At 47.0% G+C, this 16,239-nt stretch overlaps 1 protein-coding gene across 1 annotated transcript in view; it reads right to left on the bottom strand.

Moving 5' to 3' along the window:
* Positions 1-16,239, bottom strand: part of LOC126545736 (O-acyltransferase like protein-like) — a 51,676-nt gene that overhangs the window by 21,425 nt on the left and 14,012 nt on the right. The window contains exons 8-9 of the mRNA XM_050193688.3: positions 15,016-15,114; positions 6,979-7,144 (exon numbers count right to left, since the gene is read on the bottom strand). Coding sequence (XP_050049645.2) covers positions 6,979-7,144; positions 15,016-15,114 — 265 coding nt within the window. The remainder of the gene's footprint in view (positions 1-6,978; positions 7,145-15,015; positions 15,115-16,239) is intronic.

Here is a 16,239-nt window from a genome sequence, read left to right as displayed (position 1 = left end):
GATAGGGGAAGCCTGGGCGCAGAGCGCAATTCCCCCGTTTCCGAAGAAGAGCCGGGGCAAAACCGCGTGATAAATACGCGGGGCTCCGCTGGCTGACTACCGGGACTCGAGTGTCCCCCGGGGGGCTCTCGCGCGCTTTTCTCCGGTCGGCGTCACCGTCATGCCTGACAGCGGAGGAAGCTTGGCTCGGATTGCGGCCGCAGGGAATAAAGAAGGGGGTCTAGGAGAGGGGCGCGTCAGCTGCCCACCCTTTGTATTTCTGTGCCGCGGGCACTCCCTGCATGCGAGAAGGACTTGATTTGACAAGAACGGGGCTGAGAAGTGCCAGTTAATGGAACGACTCAAAGTGTATTATTGAATCCTCGCAGTGTTCCAATGCCTCGTTTGAAAGTGCCTTTCTTTCCCTTTTCTTTCCCTTTTTTTCCAAGTAGAATCGGCCGACGTGCGACGATTGGAAAACTGTTGGGGGGAGGTCAGCTTCCAACTACCGTTGCTAGCCACAGAAGGGGAAAAAGTCAGGCCAAGGTTGTTTGGAAACTACATAGGCACAGCAGTGGCCAGAAGACGTGGAACCTAGGTTGCTGCATGACATTCTCTAAGGCCGGCCGCGACAGCTTGGTATGCGAAGTGAAAACTGCGTCATGCCTAAGTATGTTGCCAAAGTACTGTATCAGGTGCATTCAAAAGCAATTTCGCGCCTTTCGACCCCAGCATGAGGCTTTTTCGCAAGTGGCTGACTTATATTAGGTTTGACTGAATAATAAATGTGATAACCTTCTGTAATGACAAGTGCTTTTTTTTCTCCTTCATTATACGAATAAGTTTTTTTCTTTCCTTTGTTGAGTGCAGTATTCTGCTTTCCCGAAACCAGTGTGCCGCATAATGTATCTAAATCTGATAACTTCGGTTAACAATATGAAGTTATCGTGTCTGCAACTCGTGGACAAGTCGTACTTAGCGAATTTTCTGACGCAATTTACTTCAAAACTTCAGCTAGTTCAATGAGTCACTTGCCCTTGGTGGAAGGCCTAGAAGAATGAGCAGTATGCTGCACTTCTTCATATTTGCGAGCGCGCGTAACGTGTGCACAAAATGTATCTGTTCTTGATGCGTGGGTACTCTCCCCGTTGTATCTGTCGCACAGCGTGTTCTGCGACCAGAACAGGCATTATGACGAACACTGTATCATAGTTACTGACATGTCTAAAATGCATGCGGCATGTCCATATGATGTCCCTCGCGGACATGCAAGGGACGTGCGCAAGACACTGAAAATGCAGCCAGACGGTCATGTGAGAGACGTCCGCAGGACGTATTTGACACATCCAACACAGTGGATATCCATAAGATGTCCATAGGATGTCATCGTTATCACTTGGATGTTAAGTTCAATGTAGGCCCAGACATGGACCAACCTTTAAATTGTCGTGGACCATGCTAGGTTTGATGTAGACCCAGACATGGGCCAAGCTTGAATTGTCAGGGGGCATACCTGGTTTGATGTTGAACATGGGCTGACCTACAAATAGTCATGGGCCTTGCTAGATTTCAAGACGGCCAGGTTGGCAGCAATGATCGGCCCTAGGTCGGCACCCTAAATGTTGGCCGATGTAAGGCCGATGTTAGGCCCCAAGAATGGCCCAACCGAAATGTCCAAGCAAGGACCACACATGCCACGGTTGGCCACCGTATACTTGTCCGACGTTGGGTCGAGCAAGTTTTTCCTATTGGGTTCGTTTTTTAAGACCTTTTGGTCGTTAACTGGTTAGTATAGCTCATGAGTATTGCAAATTTATCTCGCTCCCTGTTAAGAGGAACGGTGAAACGTCTGCTACAAAGCTAGAAATTTTAGAAAATATTTTAGACAGGTGCGAAAGAATCCAAGATCAGATCCGGAAAGTTCTATGGTTCCGCTTGCTGCTTCTACTTCGTTTTAAGCATGAAATGCTTTTAGCTCCCGTTGTCCGTCACCTTCGAGAGACCTTGAGCCAAAATCCAGAGCCGTTATCCGGGCACTCAAGACGAGAACGGAGCGGGAACATCCGGACATCGTGGCGAGAACAAAATGTGATCATCCGGGCAACCAGTCAAAACTTAAGAAAATGCGGCCTCTGGCCCCCAACCCTTTGTCCAGGACCGCATTACAAACGCTAGTTACAAACGCTAGAAGCAAAAATATTGCTTCCGATTTCTTCCTAATGTTTGTTCACAATATCACTTAAGCTGTAACTTCTAATACGCTGAAGTTTAATATGTCATTTACAATAGCGACGTTAAAAAAACAGATACAGGTCACTATATACTTGATTGTCATCTTTTGGCGCTGAGACAAGGTTTCCTGTGCTCGTTTCAACGCCAGCGCCACGCGAGTTCTGCGGCGCGGGTTTTGCGCCACCTCGAAGATGGCGCCACGCTGCGTGACGAAGCTGGCAGCGCCGGGCGCGCCGCGGATGGCCGAGACGAGACTTGCAACGAGCTTCAATTCAAAACAAGTTCATTTCAGCTCAGTAAGCTTTCAGGCCTGCGTCGCGTCGTGGCCGCATGCGCTTCTGCATCGTTCTTCATTTCAGTGAGGTCGCCGTCCCAAACGCTTAAGCCGAGCAACGCAGCGCAATGAAAGGAGAGATAGGAAGCGTTTTCCGGAAACCGATCGCTCAGCGAGTTATACGCCAGAGCAGAAGACTGCTCGACTGTGCCGAGAATGCCAGGAATATGCGGCCGCCTACCTAAGGCCGCACATTTGCAGCCGACCACTTCGATGCGACAAGAAGAAAAAGTAGCGACAGACGCTGAGTGCGCTGCACTGTTGGAAGAAGGAAAATCGGTTGAAGGCGGCGGCAACACAGGCAGCAAAAGACGCCATACGGACGCCGTTGTTTCCTGTCCCTGGATGTGACAATAAAGCCATTTTAAGATTGTGGCTATAGTATCATCTCCAACCAATCTGCTCTGCCGATAACCATTTCATGCTGACATCTACTCTCGATAACGGGAGAGCCAGCAATCTTTTTTTGTTCACAGGGAACACTTTTGTTATAAAAGTATGTCACCGCTAAAGGTCTCTCAAATTTCTGCGTTGACATATTCACTTCATATTTTTGCGTAAAACGTTGACACATTCACTTCATGAAATATAAACAATCGCGAAGACTTCCAAGAAACGCTAGTCTCCTGTGATGCAGGCACGCATAAAACAGTCCTATTTTAACTTAAGAAGGCAGACTGCGTGCACATAAACATTTGGAACAGTTCCTAAACGTCTAGTTACACTATCCGCATGAGGTATACAAGAATTGATACACCTTAGTGTTATTCCCCGTTTAGTTCTATATCGTTAAGAGCGACATCCCGTCGGAGTCGTAGTAGTAGTAGCGTTGTCCTAGAGAGTTCTATAATATCCATTTCACTCATCATGGACACATTGGCGTAAGCAACTTCTATTTACCAGCTCTGTCCAGAGGTGGCAAGGAAAAAAAAATTGAAGACTTTGAGCTGCGCGGCTCTATTGGTTAACCTTCACTTACTCAATGCAAATCCATTGCACTTCAGTCAGCAGAGTATCGCCACGCACGACCACTTTGCTCTTGCAAGTACTGCCATGTTTGACGGGATGTTCGAGAAGCCGCATTCCGTAAGCAATAGTGAAGGAAAAGCTTCTTCTTCGTCATAATGTCGGCACTCAATAGTTAACAAGATCGTGTGGTTTTAACAAGTTATACAATTATTCATTTTAAAAAATAGCGAAACGACTGACGGTTCACTAAATATCAATATTTAATTATTCTGTAAATACGAGCCTCCTCCCGCCCCGCCACACTAGAGTATGCACGAAGAGTCATATCATCTTGAATTTCTTTCACTGAAGTCCGGAGCGCCTTGGAATAAAATTATGTAACTTTGACGCATTTACTGACACTCGGAACAAACATGATTATGGTGCAGAGCATATGGGAGTTTCCAATAATAATAACTCGTGAGTAAATGGAGATAGCACCTTAATACAGGGACCCGTAATCCTAAAACTTCCCTTGTGTAAGCTTCCCTTGTGGTCAGCACTCGGACGTCCGCCACCCAATATTCCTGATAGCGACAGGATCGCCCCGGCAATATCCAATCATAGACAGCTCTTACGCAAGATAAGTTTTGTGAAGACGGGTCCTGACGTGAAGTAAATGGTGCCATGAATAATTACTGACTACAAACAGCTGGAGTTAGCATAAATGGGTGATAATTTTTTTAATTCGGAATTGATGTCTCACACAAAGTTCGAGCATGGTCCCAGTTTTCCCACTTGAAACAGCAAAAAAGAAAAAAGGGGTTCTCGACAACAGCTCTAATGCCGTATCTTCGTAACCATTGTGTTATGGATGAAAGACCCCCCTCTTCCTCCCCCCCCCCCCCCCACCGCCCTTCTGCACGACTTACGCTTTTTCTTGACACGTCTGCCCCTATGGTGATACAACGCAGCATTATTGGATGAATTCCCAAGTTGTATTAACAATATTTACGTTTTTTTTTCTTTCACGTTGATGCATATAGTTAGAGAACTCATTTTATGAAACAACCGGCATCGTAAGAAGTGACATGGGCTATCCGCACGATTGCTGCTCTCTTTCCAGGGTCAATGCTCCCCGCCCTTTCTCTTTTTTCAATATTTGTATAGTACAATAACCAATTACGCTGACAAATTCTGCGAAAATTCGAGACTTCTCATGTTTGACCAGCTAGATCCTGGCTATGAAATTAATTAATTAATTATTGCGTTCTTAATAAAGCAAACTAAGCAAATACAACTCGGGAAATAACACTATAGGGATGACGAAGCGCTATTAAACAATACTTCACGTCCATTTGCAATACAGGAAGGGGGAGAGTGCCTTTTATGAAAACTTGAGACTGTATCGCTTTTCTTTATGCCCTACTTTCAATCCCCTCCTCTTCCAAGCTGCTGCTGCTTCTCTAGCGCCTCATCATTCGCCGTGTGTGAGATGTCAGCAGCGAAGTCGTGAAGGAAAGCCTCCCCTACAAAGTGTCGTCGACAAACTAACGCGTGGCTGCATACTGGAAACGGATGAAGGCGACCCTAGCTGCAAGTGCTGTCTGTTCGGGGCTATAATTCCAGCGCCCTACGACGGCATTAACGGCCGGGAGGAGAGGCCGACTCTAGGAAAACGAGGACGCGCAAGGAAGGGGCTCGCGGGGTCGAACTGTGGCGCTGCACCTAGCGGCCACCCGCCGGGCAGCCTAATTTCTTTGCATTTGGCCGCGTTTCCGCGATATTTCTCAATTTCACGCTCGACGCGCACGATCGAAACGGCCGCGAGGGTGGACGACTATGGGGCCCAGCTCACCCCGTAGCCCGGCTTCGTTTCCAAGTAATTTCGTGCCGCCTGAATGACGCACCTGAAGAGCCGCGAGGAGGCGCGCCTGTTGGTCCACCACGTGGGTAATGGATTATTTGAGGCGTTGGGCGATTGATCTCGCGCTCCTTGGCGCCAGCAGGATGGCTCAGTTTGTGTATGTAGAGAGGGACGAGCGGGAGCTGAATAATTCCCTTCTTTATCGCGTTCATTCGTTCATTTTTTTAATCTCTCTCTCTCTCTCACTGCATGTGGGAGTAAAAAGCGAACGCAGCACTTTAAAGATGCGCCAGGAAATCGCGCCGCGTGAGTGGCGCTTCTCGGAATGCCGACACATTCATCACGTGTTAAAGTTCAACACACCTGAAGTTCCGCGACGGCTCCGCGACGCCTTCTGGGGTTTAGGGAAGACGTCGTTAGTTAATGTGACCGTTTGCGACCGCTCATATGCGGGTGAAAGCTTAGTGCGAACGAAAATCTTGCCGAAGTATAGCACCCGCCGTGGTTGCTCAGTGGCTATGGTGTTAGGCTGCTGAGCACGAGGTCGCGGGATCGAATCCCGGCCACGGCGGCCGCATTTCGATGGGGGCGAAATGCGGAAACACCCGTGTACTTAGATTTAGGTGCACGTTAAAGAACCCCAGGTGGTCGAAATTTTCGGAGCCCTCCACTACGGCGTGCCTTATAATCAGAAAGTGGTTTTGGCACGTAAAACCCCATAATTAAAAAAAAAAAGTATAGCGACTTTCAACGCTCGGTATAGAGTAGCGTTTGGATAACGCTCAGGTATGATACAGAAAGCAATGTGTGCCATATAAAATTAGTGATTTCAGAGGTCTTCTCTTAACACATTGTGCTAATTCTAGTGACATAATTGAAATATTAGATCACGAAGTAAAGGAATAATAATTGCTGCCACTGAGCGTGTTTTTTTTTCCTACTTTCCTGTAGCCAGGATCAATTTGTTGTTCCAAATGGCAAACGATATTGCTTCAGCCCGGGCGTATTAATGGATATACGATGACAACAAGGACACAAAGATCAATGCTATAACACACAAAAATAAATAACTAGTAACAATTGTATAGGATAACAGCAATAATACATGGAGAAGAGGTCTAATTGCTCCCACAGGTTTGTTTGACTGAGTAACTTCGCAATAAATGTAGTCCGCCTATGGGCCAGAGCAGATTTCTCGAACCCGTTCACATTAAATGCGCGCATTAATGCCTTGCGATTAAAGTCTCGAAGGCTTACCATGCATTGAATATGGAACGCAAGCCAGTAGCCACTAATGGCATTTGGGATTAGGGAAAGAAGTTCGAGCACAGTAGCATCCTATCATCCACAGAGCTGGCTATTCTTGCTACTCGCGCGTTTTCTCTGCATCGTGGCTAAAACACCTCAGGTTGAAAGCGCAGCTTCACTGAGCAACCATATTCGATCTACGGGAAAGCCAACTTCAATGTTCGCTATTAGTTCCCAGTAACGTGAGCCCCCTAATCCCACCACCTTGTGCGTCCGGTCCAAGTATCGGGCGCGCCGTTCGGGATTCTCGCTTACCCCACACGCGCCGGGAACCACGCGTCGCCTAAGTGCGATCCCCCTCGTTTCTCACCATGTTGAGGAAGGACTGCCAGTTGTTGACGTGCAGCAGCACCATCCACCAGGTTTCGTAGCAGCGCTCGTCGTTGTGTCCCAGGAACTCGTAAAAGGCCGGTCCACGTATGCACATGCTCAGCACGAAGCCTAATCCCACCATGAACATCACGGGCAGCGTCAGCCTGCAAAGCGAGTCCGCCCCGCCGTCAGCCGCTAGCAATGTGGGCGCGTCGCGCCCCCGTAGCGCGCTTGCAAACCATGCTGCGGGGTCGACGCCCATCGCGTGGCGCCGTTCTGTTCGATTGACTTTTGCAGCAGCTTTGGCGGAGAGGTTGAGATAATGCATACCTGCCTACACCCCCCCTCCATCCCCCTTCTCTGTAGAACAGCAGATCATAAAGGAAACAAATCCCAGCTAGAAAGAGCGCCCAAGAAACTCGGTGCGGTACTCTTATCCGCACCAGCGCCCACTTGCTCGAAGTATTCTAGCCGCGAGTATAGTTTTTACGAGCTTAAAAAAATATTTTTTTTTTCGCACAAACGATATCACGGTATGTCGCGGCTATGTGTCCAGTGGTGAAGAAGTAACACTTGCGTGCAACCTTTTTAAATAATTCTCTCGACAATTTATTCTCTCATGTTTCAAGTCCTGCGATCATTTTAAGGGCTTAAGCAGTTTTGGTGACCTTATTTTTTTCCTGCTTTCACTACTTAAGTTTGTTCGCGCAATGCTTTGTCGCACTTTTTATTATTTTTATTATTTGCTTCTTATCTGTCTTTCCTCCTTTCCCCCTCCCCAAGTGCAGAGTAGCCAACCGTGCACGTCGTTGGTTAACCTCCCTACCTTTCCCTCTTCCTTTCTCTCTCCTATTCTGCAACTTTTTTACTCCGTTACTTTCTTTCTTTTCTATTCTCAGGTACTTCTTATTCTTTTTGTTATGTTGTCATGGAAACACTATAGTACCACATTGCTGTACGCCGCGCTTATGTAATTACTTCTGAACCCTTAAGAAACAACAGAACACTTTTTTCAGCAACACATCATTTGGGGTAACAGACATCGGGGTGTATATACTAAATCTGCGATCGACAGATAAGTGGAAAATAATAAAATATTTGATATAACAAATTGAGGGGACATACTGTAATTGCATTGCTGAAGACAGCCAGTCCACAAAGCAGGCGCTGTTGTTAAGAGCTCCATGATTAGAAGCAACTGAGAAAAAAAAAAGTACTCAGAAAGTGCGGCGGAATGTAGACGTTCTTTTTCAATTTTTTTCTGACGTTTCTTCAACCGAAAAAAATAAAGACTATACCAGGAATTTGATGCAATACATCGACCGAAAATGTCTAAAGGTATGAGCAGCGTGGGGGCTGTTCGAGCTTTCAATTTCTTATCCGTTCACCCGTCGAAACGTTTTAAACAAAAAGAGGCATTTGTGGGTAAATGCAGTCGAGAACGATACATCGCACTTTCCGTCTAGCAACGCGCGAGTCTGTTGGCGTGTGAGCTGTGTTTCTTGAACAGTCCTTCACATATATCCTTATTTTCCTTCTCTATTTTTTTTTTCTTCTCGTAGTCGTCCTCTTCGCTGTTTCACGACTCCACGTTTCACTGCCGTCTCGCATTTATGTCCAATTCGTGTCGAAGACACTCGAAAGGATTACATCTTCTTCGATTACAGCGCGCGCTTTGTCCCGCCGTTCTCGGAGGGCACAGAACACGCTTCACCGTAGCCGGCTGCACTGGTTATAGATTCAAGGATTCCGTCGTGCAGGCGCGGTGAGTGCAATTGTCTAAGCGCACACGGCGATAAAAAAAAAAAATGAAAGAAAGGAGAGAGAAGACACAGCCACGTTCGTGCAGCGCGCAGCGAACACCCGCACATTTCCGGCCCGTTGCGTGATCAATTCTTTGAAAAGGTGACGGTTGTAAACACAGCGAAGAATTCCCGCGTCAAAATCTGAAAGCGCCGAGCGCGCGCGTGAGGGCTCGAGCATTCTTGCACACACCGTTGCAAGCCGTGCGAACTGCAACCGAAAGCGCCGGCGGTGAAAGAGAGAGCTTATCCGGTGAACGCATCTAGCAATCAATTTGCATTCGATACGAATCACGGAAGTGGAGACTGTCCTTGTCGAGAGCGCAGGTCAGTGGGCCCCGCTGTAACGGCGCCTTATCTGTAGACGGCCCCGCGATAGCGCGCCCGAGTTCTCGACGCCCTCGTGTAGGCACGCAAGGAGTTGCGCTGGGCTTCTCGGCGCTCGTTAATACATTACACATCGCGCACACCGACACTGTCCAAAACAAAACGGCCTGGTCGGCTGCGTGCAAACGCGGGCTATTTCCGCACCGCGCAGAACTCGAAATTCCCGATCGCTATCCGCTCACTCATCATTGACGTCACTGGAAAAGTGCGAGGGGGTCTAGCGAACGCGGTGAGGTGCCGCATATACTAGCAGGATCTAGCCCTATTCAACACGGCCATGGCGTGAGGTGAAATGAGTCTATAGGGTCTTTTATTTTTTTTTTTCTGTGTCTCCTCTTAGCGCTCCATATGCAACAGTAAATTCCGAAAAGATCAAAAAATAAAAATAAATGAGAAACACGAGCGAGCCGAACGCGTAAGGTCGACGAGGGAGTGGGCTAGCAGCCTTGAGCAATAGGCATGAAATAAACGAAAGAAAGTTATTACGTGAAAACGCAACAAACTATACCTCCGCGCGCTTGCATCATCGCTTATTGCTTACCGTGCCCGTATGCATAGCATAGCGTCAGAAATACGTAGTATGCAAACGCGACAGGTTCGTGGATGACTTCCGGAAGTAGCAGGAGTAAACAGCTGCTTTGCTTATTTCGAAACTATTAATTATTGCGCTCTGAGCTTGAAAAGGCCAGCTTTTTTCTTTCTCTTCTCTTCTTGAGAATTGCGCCTGAATAACGACGCCATATAATGTTGTGTTTACTGAGTGGTAAGCCGATCTCTGACGAGTTCAAGGAGGTATCTGACGAAGTCAGCGATTACTAAACTCAACGCCAGTCTCTAAAGCAAAGTAAGTCATAATCACATGGACAAGTCCAAGGAATTTGCTAACTCGCTGAAGACGGTCAATTTCTTGCCCTTCCTTTTTAGGCGCGATTATTGGTTGGTGGCTGCCAGTCGGACAAATGTGGCATGTCTCTAACGCATTCAAAGCCTGTTGTTTGGCAAAGGTAGTTTACATCAAGCTATGTGATTGTTTATTTTTCCATGGTTTACTGTAGCGGGCCATGCAAGTTCACCATGGCTAGATTTGTGAAAAAAAAAAAAAAAGCTCCATAAAATGCCCTTTTTAATCCTAGAGCACTGAAAGCTGTCGTCAAGCTCCAGAACGGGTGTAATATTTGATAGTTTGAGTACGAACGGATGACTATGCGTTTAATTATCTTAAATATGATTTGACTTTTCGCTATGCTCTGCTCTCAAATATATAAATGTGGCTGAATATGGCGCATTACTGCGTTTGTTGAGCTGTACAATGCTCACGGAATGAAACGCGTCAATTTAGGGCTAAGTAGTGCGCATACTTTTGTTTCAACCGGCTGCAGTTCGTGTCACATCGACGTAATTTTGGCGCGAACGCTTACAACGGAGTCCTCGTCACGTTTGGTGACCAAATTCCTAGCGACATGACATGGTGCTCTCGCGTAGTTTGCACATATGTAGGGTTCTACTAAATGCTCCGTGTCCTAATGAAGGCTTATGCAAGTAACGGTTGCGTGCTAGGGGGCCGCTTCTAGTATCTCTAAGTTCTAGATAAAAAACTTATTTCTTCAAGCGAAATTGTCGTTACCCAAAAGTACCGAAAACTGAGCGAGCATGGGGATCAATTGATTCCTTGTTTTCTCGATAACTTGATGCGATTCAACTAAGGTGGCTGTATATTCACGCTGCCTGCCGGCTCACTAGTTTGATTTATGCGAAGTTAGGTCTACATATCTTAGAACTGCTAACAATGTCATCACTTCTGAGCAAATACATGACGTATGTCGTAGTGCGACAATCAGTTGTTTACCATCCAGCCCCTCTCCTACTTGCAATACCACTTCTCGCACAAGAAAAATGTTTGATATTCAATAACTTTCGAAGCCCTCCCTTCATTACATCGGTAAAAAAATTCTTCAGTGTTCAGTGCCACTTAAAAGATGAAAACAACAAACAAAATAGGGCAGTTCCGGCAGGCTGCATATGGCTTCGAGTGCCCACAGGTGCGACCGGCAGCGCGCACACGCGAGGTGAAAAAGAAAGGACACGGAGACATCTTAGACACGAGAACGAGTTTCCAGCCAGTTCTCACTAATTTTAAAATTTTCTGTAATAGTAACGGGTCTAAGAAATCGAGGCGGTCACTGTGTATTGCATGCTTATCCTTCTTATACTTTGATGGATGCAAGCCTTCGCGAGCTTCGTCTCATACAAGCCACGAAGCTGTCCTTGGGACGGCTTCACGAAAACCCGTGCTACCACTCGAGAGCCGTACAGCGACCCCGAGCACTGAAGCCGCTTTTCGGAGAAAGCGTGAGACGCCCAGGCCCGAAAGCAAAAGCCGCGGGGAGGGGCCTGCGCGGCTGTCGCCAGAACATGATCGAGTCGCCGTCATCGACGCTGAAAAGGCAAACTACGCGACCGGCGGCCGTCGCTGCGTTGACCGCCCGGGGATCGGGGTTCCTGGCATCGTAATGCGCGCACACGAAAGCGAATGCCGCGGACCCGAGTCTTATTCAAAGAACTGGCTGGGAACTCTACCGTACTTGACAGTACCTCTCGTGGCCCTATAGGTACTCTATGTAAGTACCCTTTGCACTCACTCCCCCCACCATTCCTTAACAGACACATACATGGCAATCTCGTTTTCTTATCTTTTATAGGAATTCGCGCTTATTGCGACGCGAGAAGCAAACAGGACCAGGACCAGTATTCGCTACGGTCAACGGCAGTGTTAATTAGATAGTTTTAGTATAGAGTAAAACGTTAGCCTTAGCATGCGATGCAACGCTAAGAAAGGCTGCACTGCGCAAGCGGCAAACAACTTCGTGTTGGGTCACCAATCCGCAACGAGTTTACCGCATGCTTTGTATGTGATTCGAATAGTGAGTCTTCTCTACTCACCAATCGAAACCGCTTTTGGAACGCGGCTCCCATGCTCATCGCTTCAACTCATGTTTGAAATTTGAACGTGTAAATAAGAGTGCGCAGAGTGCACGGGGTTGGCACACTGAGTGAGCTGAGCGCATGTTGGCCGTGTGCAAGTAAACGAGGCTTGTGTTTCAGTGACTTTTCGTAACCAACAAGAACCATCGTCTTCTCTTTCAGTTATCGCCTTGGCGAACGATTTATTGAACTCTGAATAGGAAAAAAAAAAAAAAAAAACAGGTCAGTTTTGAATCGTGTTTTCTTGGCAGTCAGAAGTAGGTCAAGAAGCGGCTGTTTAGGTCGATTGGCAGCGAAAGGTGATGCGTATCTGCCGTTGCACAGGCCAGGACAACACCTTATCTTTATCGCATTCATGAAGGTTTATTGAGATCACAAAAACAGCTCTGCAGTGGTAGGTAAGTTCGGAAATCATTATTTGGTGCAGGTAATGAAAGAAATGTATTTTAGCAAGCTCTCATACATGTATGCGTTTATACGTTGTCTCGACGGATCAGGAACGCCTACGCTTCAAAAGCTAACTTTCCCCACAAGCGCTTTTCGGAGAAAAGGCGGTAGCCTTCGTCTGCTATGCAGAAACATATATGCGCTTTCGGCGTTGCTTCTTGTTCATGTGGACGGAGGGAAGAAAAAAAAGCGACAAGCTTGACCTCAATTGTGCATTTTTAGTTCGCACCCCTGGCTACGCATCAACTGAAAACGGAAAGTTTTCTTTTGGGTCATGCTTCTAATTGCGTTGCGGGTCGGTCTCGGTGATAAGGCAGCTCCTTCGTAACTGAGCACGTGTAGTTACACACGGAAGTGTTTTCTTTGCACCGCTTTCCATAGGAATGCCAAGCCTGCTTTCCTTACCGTTCGTGCACTCGTGTCGGCTTTATCGTCGTGCGGCGACGTTACCTAAATGTAGGTCGAAGCCTCCTTCACGGCCGAAGTTCTGAGCGGCTGTCAAGGGCGACCGTTTCGATAAGCGGAGAAGTCGTCATCACCGTTGACGATCTGGCCTTCCTTTCGTACTGCACCGTGGTTTAGAGACAGCCTGATTACGGTTATATAACTGAAGGGCTCACTGCGACAGGCGGCAGCGCGAACTGCCCCGCGGCGATGTGCCCAAGAAACTTCTACGCACGGCCAGAAAGATAGCTTCAGAGAAAGACGTGAGCCCATGCAGCGAGCAGCTTGTTTCGGGCAACCCTTTGTATCTTTTCTGTCCCCGTGTTAGTCGAGAGTTGAGCGGCTTTCGCAGTACTCGAGGCTTAACCCTTCAGCTTCACCGAAATTTAATTTTCTGGTCAAACAGGGAGTAAACTGGCGCTGCCGGCAGAGGGCTTTCTGTCTCCATTGTTGCGTACCATATCCCTACGTTTTTGCTCTGTTCCGAGAACTACGAAACGACGCTGCCGAGACGCGAGCGCAGCTTAGCCGCCCGCGCATTGCCAGTCGCGTTAAGTATTCACCGGCTGAAACTGAGAATGAGCCGCTCTGTTACGAGTAGTCGAGGCGCGATGTGCTCTTCTATCCAAATGAAGCCACGTTTCTTGCCGTGTAAATGAGCAAGAAAAGAACGAGGAACGGTAATGCGGCCAACAAAATTAAGCTTAAAAAGACTGAGAGGGCTTTCTCTGCAACGCAGAGAAAGCATGGGGTAACTAAGTAGGTTCGCTAAGTGTTTAGATGCTAATAATTTGTCTGATTAACTTGCAGAGGACTGTTGAGTGTTCATTCGCGCTCTCAGAATCAAAATTAGTAGGCGATAGAATCAAATTAAGTAGTTAACAGCAAGGGAACGAAATTACATGTGCTCAATTGTAACAGATTTTCGTTGTTTTTGGCTGGTTCGACTGCGGTGAGCTAACTAGGATGTGGGCCGACAGCTTATGTATTTCGTGCAATTGACGTGGTATGAACTTGTTTAATGCGGACTATGTTTTAAGTGGATGTTCTGCTGTCATAAGGTGTGTCCTTAGGCAAATTATAAGTCGTGATATACATCTCACAACAAACGAGAAGGAAAGCTGAGGCGCACAATTAATTCAATCACACACAACCTGCGTTAACCTTCAATTGTAGCATTTTATTTTTTTTTTGCAATATAGCGATAGGTATTTCCCTGAGCAGAGAACACAATAAAAAGAAAATCGGAGCAGCTGCATAAAGTACAATTCAAGATGTATCGCATTTTCAAACCCGCACCATCGGCAATGCATGCATCGTACTCTACTGCAACTACTTTGGTTTTTCGGAAGTCAGCGCTTACTGTGTGTGCTTGCATGCCTTTCCGTATTGGTTTGTGTGCGCTATATATGGGATTTGTTTTTAAGCGCAACACAAGTAGTGAGATCCGTCCCGCATTCAGTAACCATCTCTGAGACAGCGATTCTCGATGGAGACAAAGGCAAGTCGTTGGAATTAATCCACACGCTACCACCTCTAGATGAATGCAGTTACGCGTTCAGTAATATGTTGCTAGCGCCCAAGAGAGGCAAATGGTATTGGTGTATCCAATTGAGACGAGCCACCATAAACTAAAGCGTCGCCAAACATGTGCGTGCAATGCTATCGATGTACAGCCGTAAAACCCTTTTCTGAAGTTAGTTCGAGCTCAATAAGTAAAGTTTCCTTAGAGCACTTTTCGAACTCTCACTAATACTTGCTGGCTGTTTCTGGTAGGTTTTCTGCATTTTTCTCGCTTTTACAGACGAAATTATCCTCTGTGAGCACGCCGTTTTGTGCATGTTTGGGAAACCCCATTGTAGCTATAGGACGCTCTCCAAGTGCGAATATTTCAGTGAGCGGACGATAAAAACGTGCAAATTATACCATGAAACAAATTTGCCTCGTTTCATACAGCACTGGAATGTTCTTACCGAATGTAACGACGAATCAGCATGATCCACAGGACGATGAGGTAATGACCCCTGAGATTCCTCATTCTTTTCAGCACATTGAAGGACAACAGGAATCCACTGAAAAGAAAGGGGGCAAGAGAGAGCTGTTGCAAAGGCCATGAGCCAAGAATAATGCAATGTGGTCTTCTCTTTAATCAAGTATTAGACGTAATTGATTAACAGAGACACCTGGTCATTACATGGGATCGACAGTTGAGATCACCTTCGCTATCAACGTGGATCCGTTAGTGCGCCAATGTAGACGTTCTTCATTCCGTTTCTATTAGATGCGATCTCATGTTCAATTCGTGCTTACCTTCACAGCCCTCCCACAGCCAGTTGACCTGCGCTTTCCTTCGTTGGTTTTCTATACGCTGTGCCTATATCACGAAGTGATAATATATAAGCTGAAGCTCAAGCAGAGGTGAACCATGCATGACGAAGCCCTCGACGCTAAGCAGGGGAATTCACGCTCTTTGTGGGCCAGTGCATTATCGTCTTGCGATATAAGCGATGTAAGCACAACACATCCGAGGAAAGCGGGCAACTAAAGCATAGGGACTATTTGGCACTGCTGAAAGTGTGGCGAGGCCCTTTCTACTTCTACCTCGAGCGCGTTGCCCTTGCGCGTCGTCTAACGTGCTTAAGCCACTTGAGAACCTAGTCTAACGTCGTAGCACTCTAAAGTCACTTTAGCACATTAGCGACCCCAGGTTGTCCTGGAAAGTACCTGAACACGGATGTACTGAACGCGATAACACGTGTTCATTAGTAGACTACAGCGTTCACGGACAGGACAGAAATAAATAGCACGGACATGTCATTGAATATGTGCCTTTATTTCTTATCTTCTCGTTGTTGCGCGCTTTTTTGTTTGAACGAACATCGACCGACCAGCCTTAACGGTATTCTTTCGTAGTTCGTTCATGCGCATGTAGCCATTTTCTCTTATAGATAACAGGGAGCAAAGCCTCGTCATAAACGCGGGAATTCTTAACTCTCGTTTTGTGCAACTTGTTGATTGGCGCACATATTCCGCAGTTAGTATTGTCGCTGTTAAACGGCAACACAGAGATGAACCTAACGACAAACATTGGGGAAGGATACCATGCCAGCTTACTTCCCCATCGCGTGACACGCTGCCTTTCCGCCCCTTCCATTAATTGTTCTTAATGTTCCCGACCACGCCTCACCGTTCGATCA

The sequence above is a fragment of the Dermacentor andersoni genome, chromosome 1 (genome assembly GCF_023375885.2).
Source record: "Dermacentor andersoni chromosome 1, qqDerAnde1_hic_scaffold, whole genome shotgun sequence".
Classification (NCBI taxonomy): Eukaryota; Metazoa; Arthropoda; class Arachnida; order Ixodida; family Ixodidae; genus Dermacentor; species Dermacentor andersoni.
The sequence above is the reverse complement of the archived record's forward strand: the minus strand, read 5'-3'. Positions and strand labels throughout refer to the sequence as shown.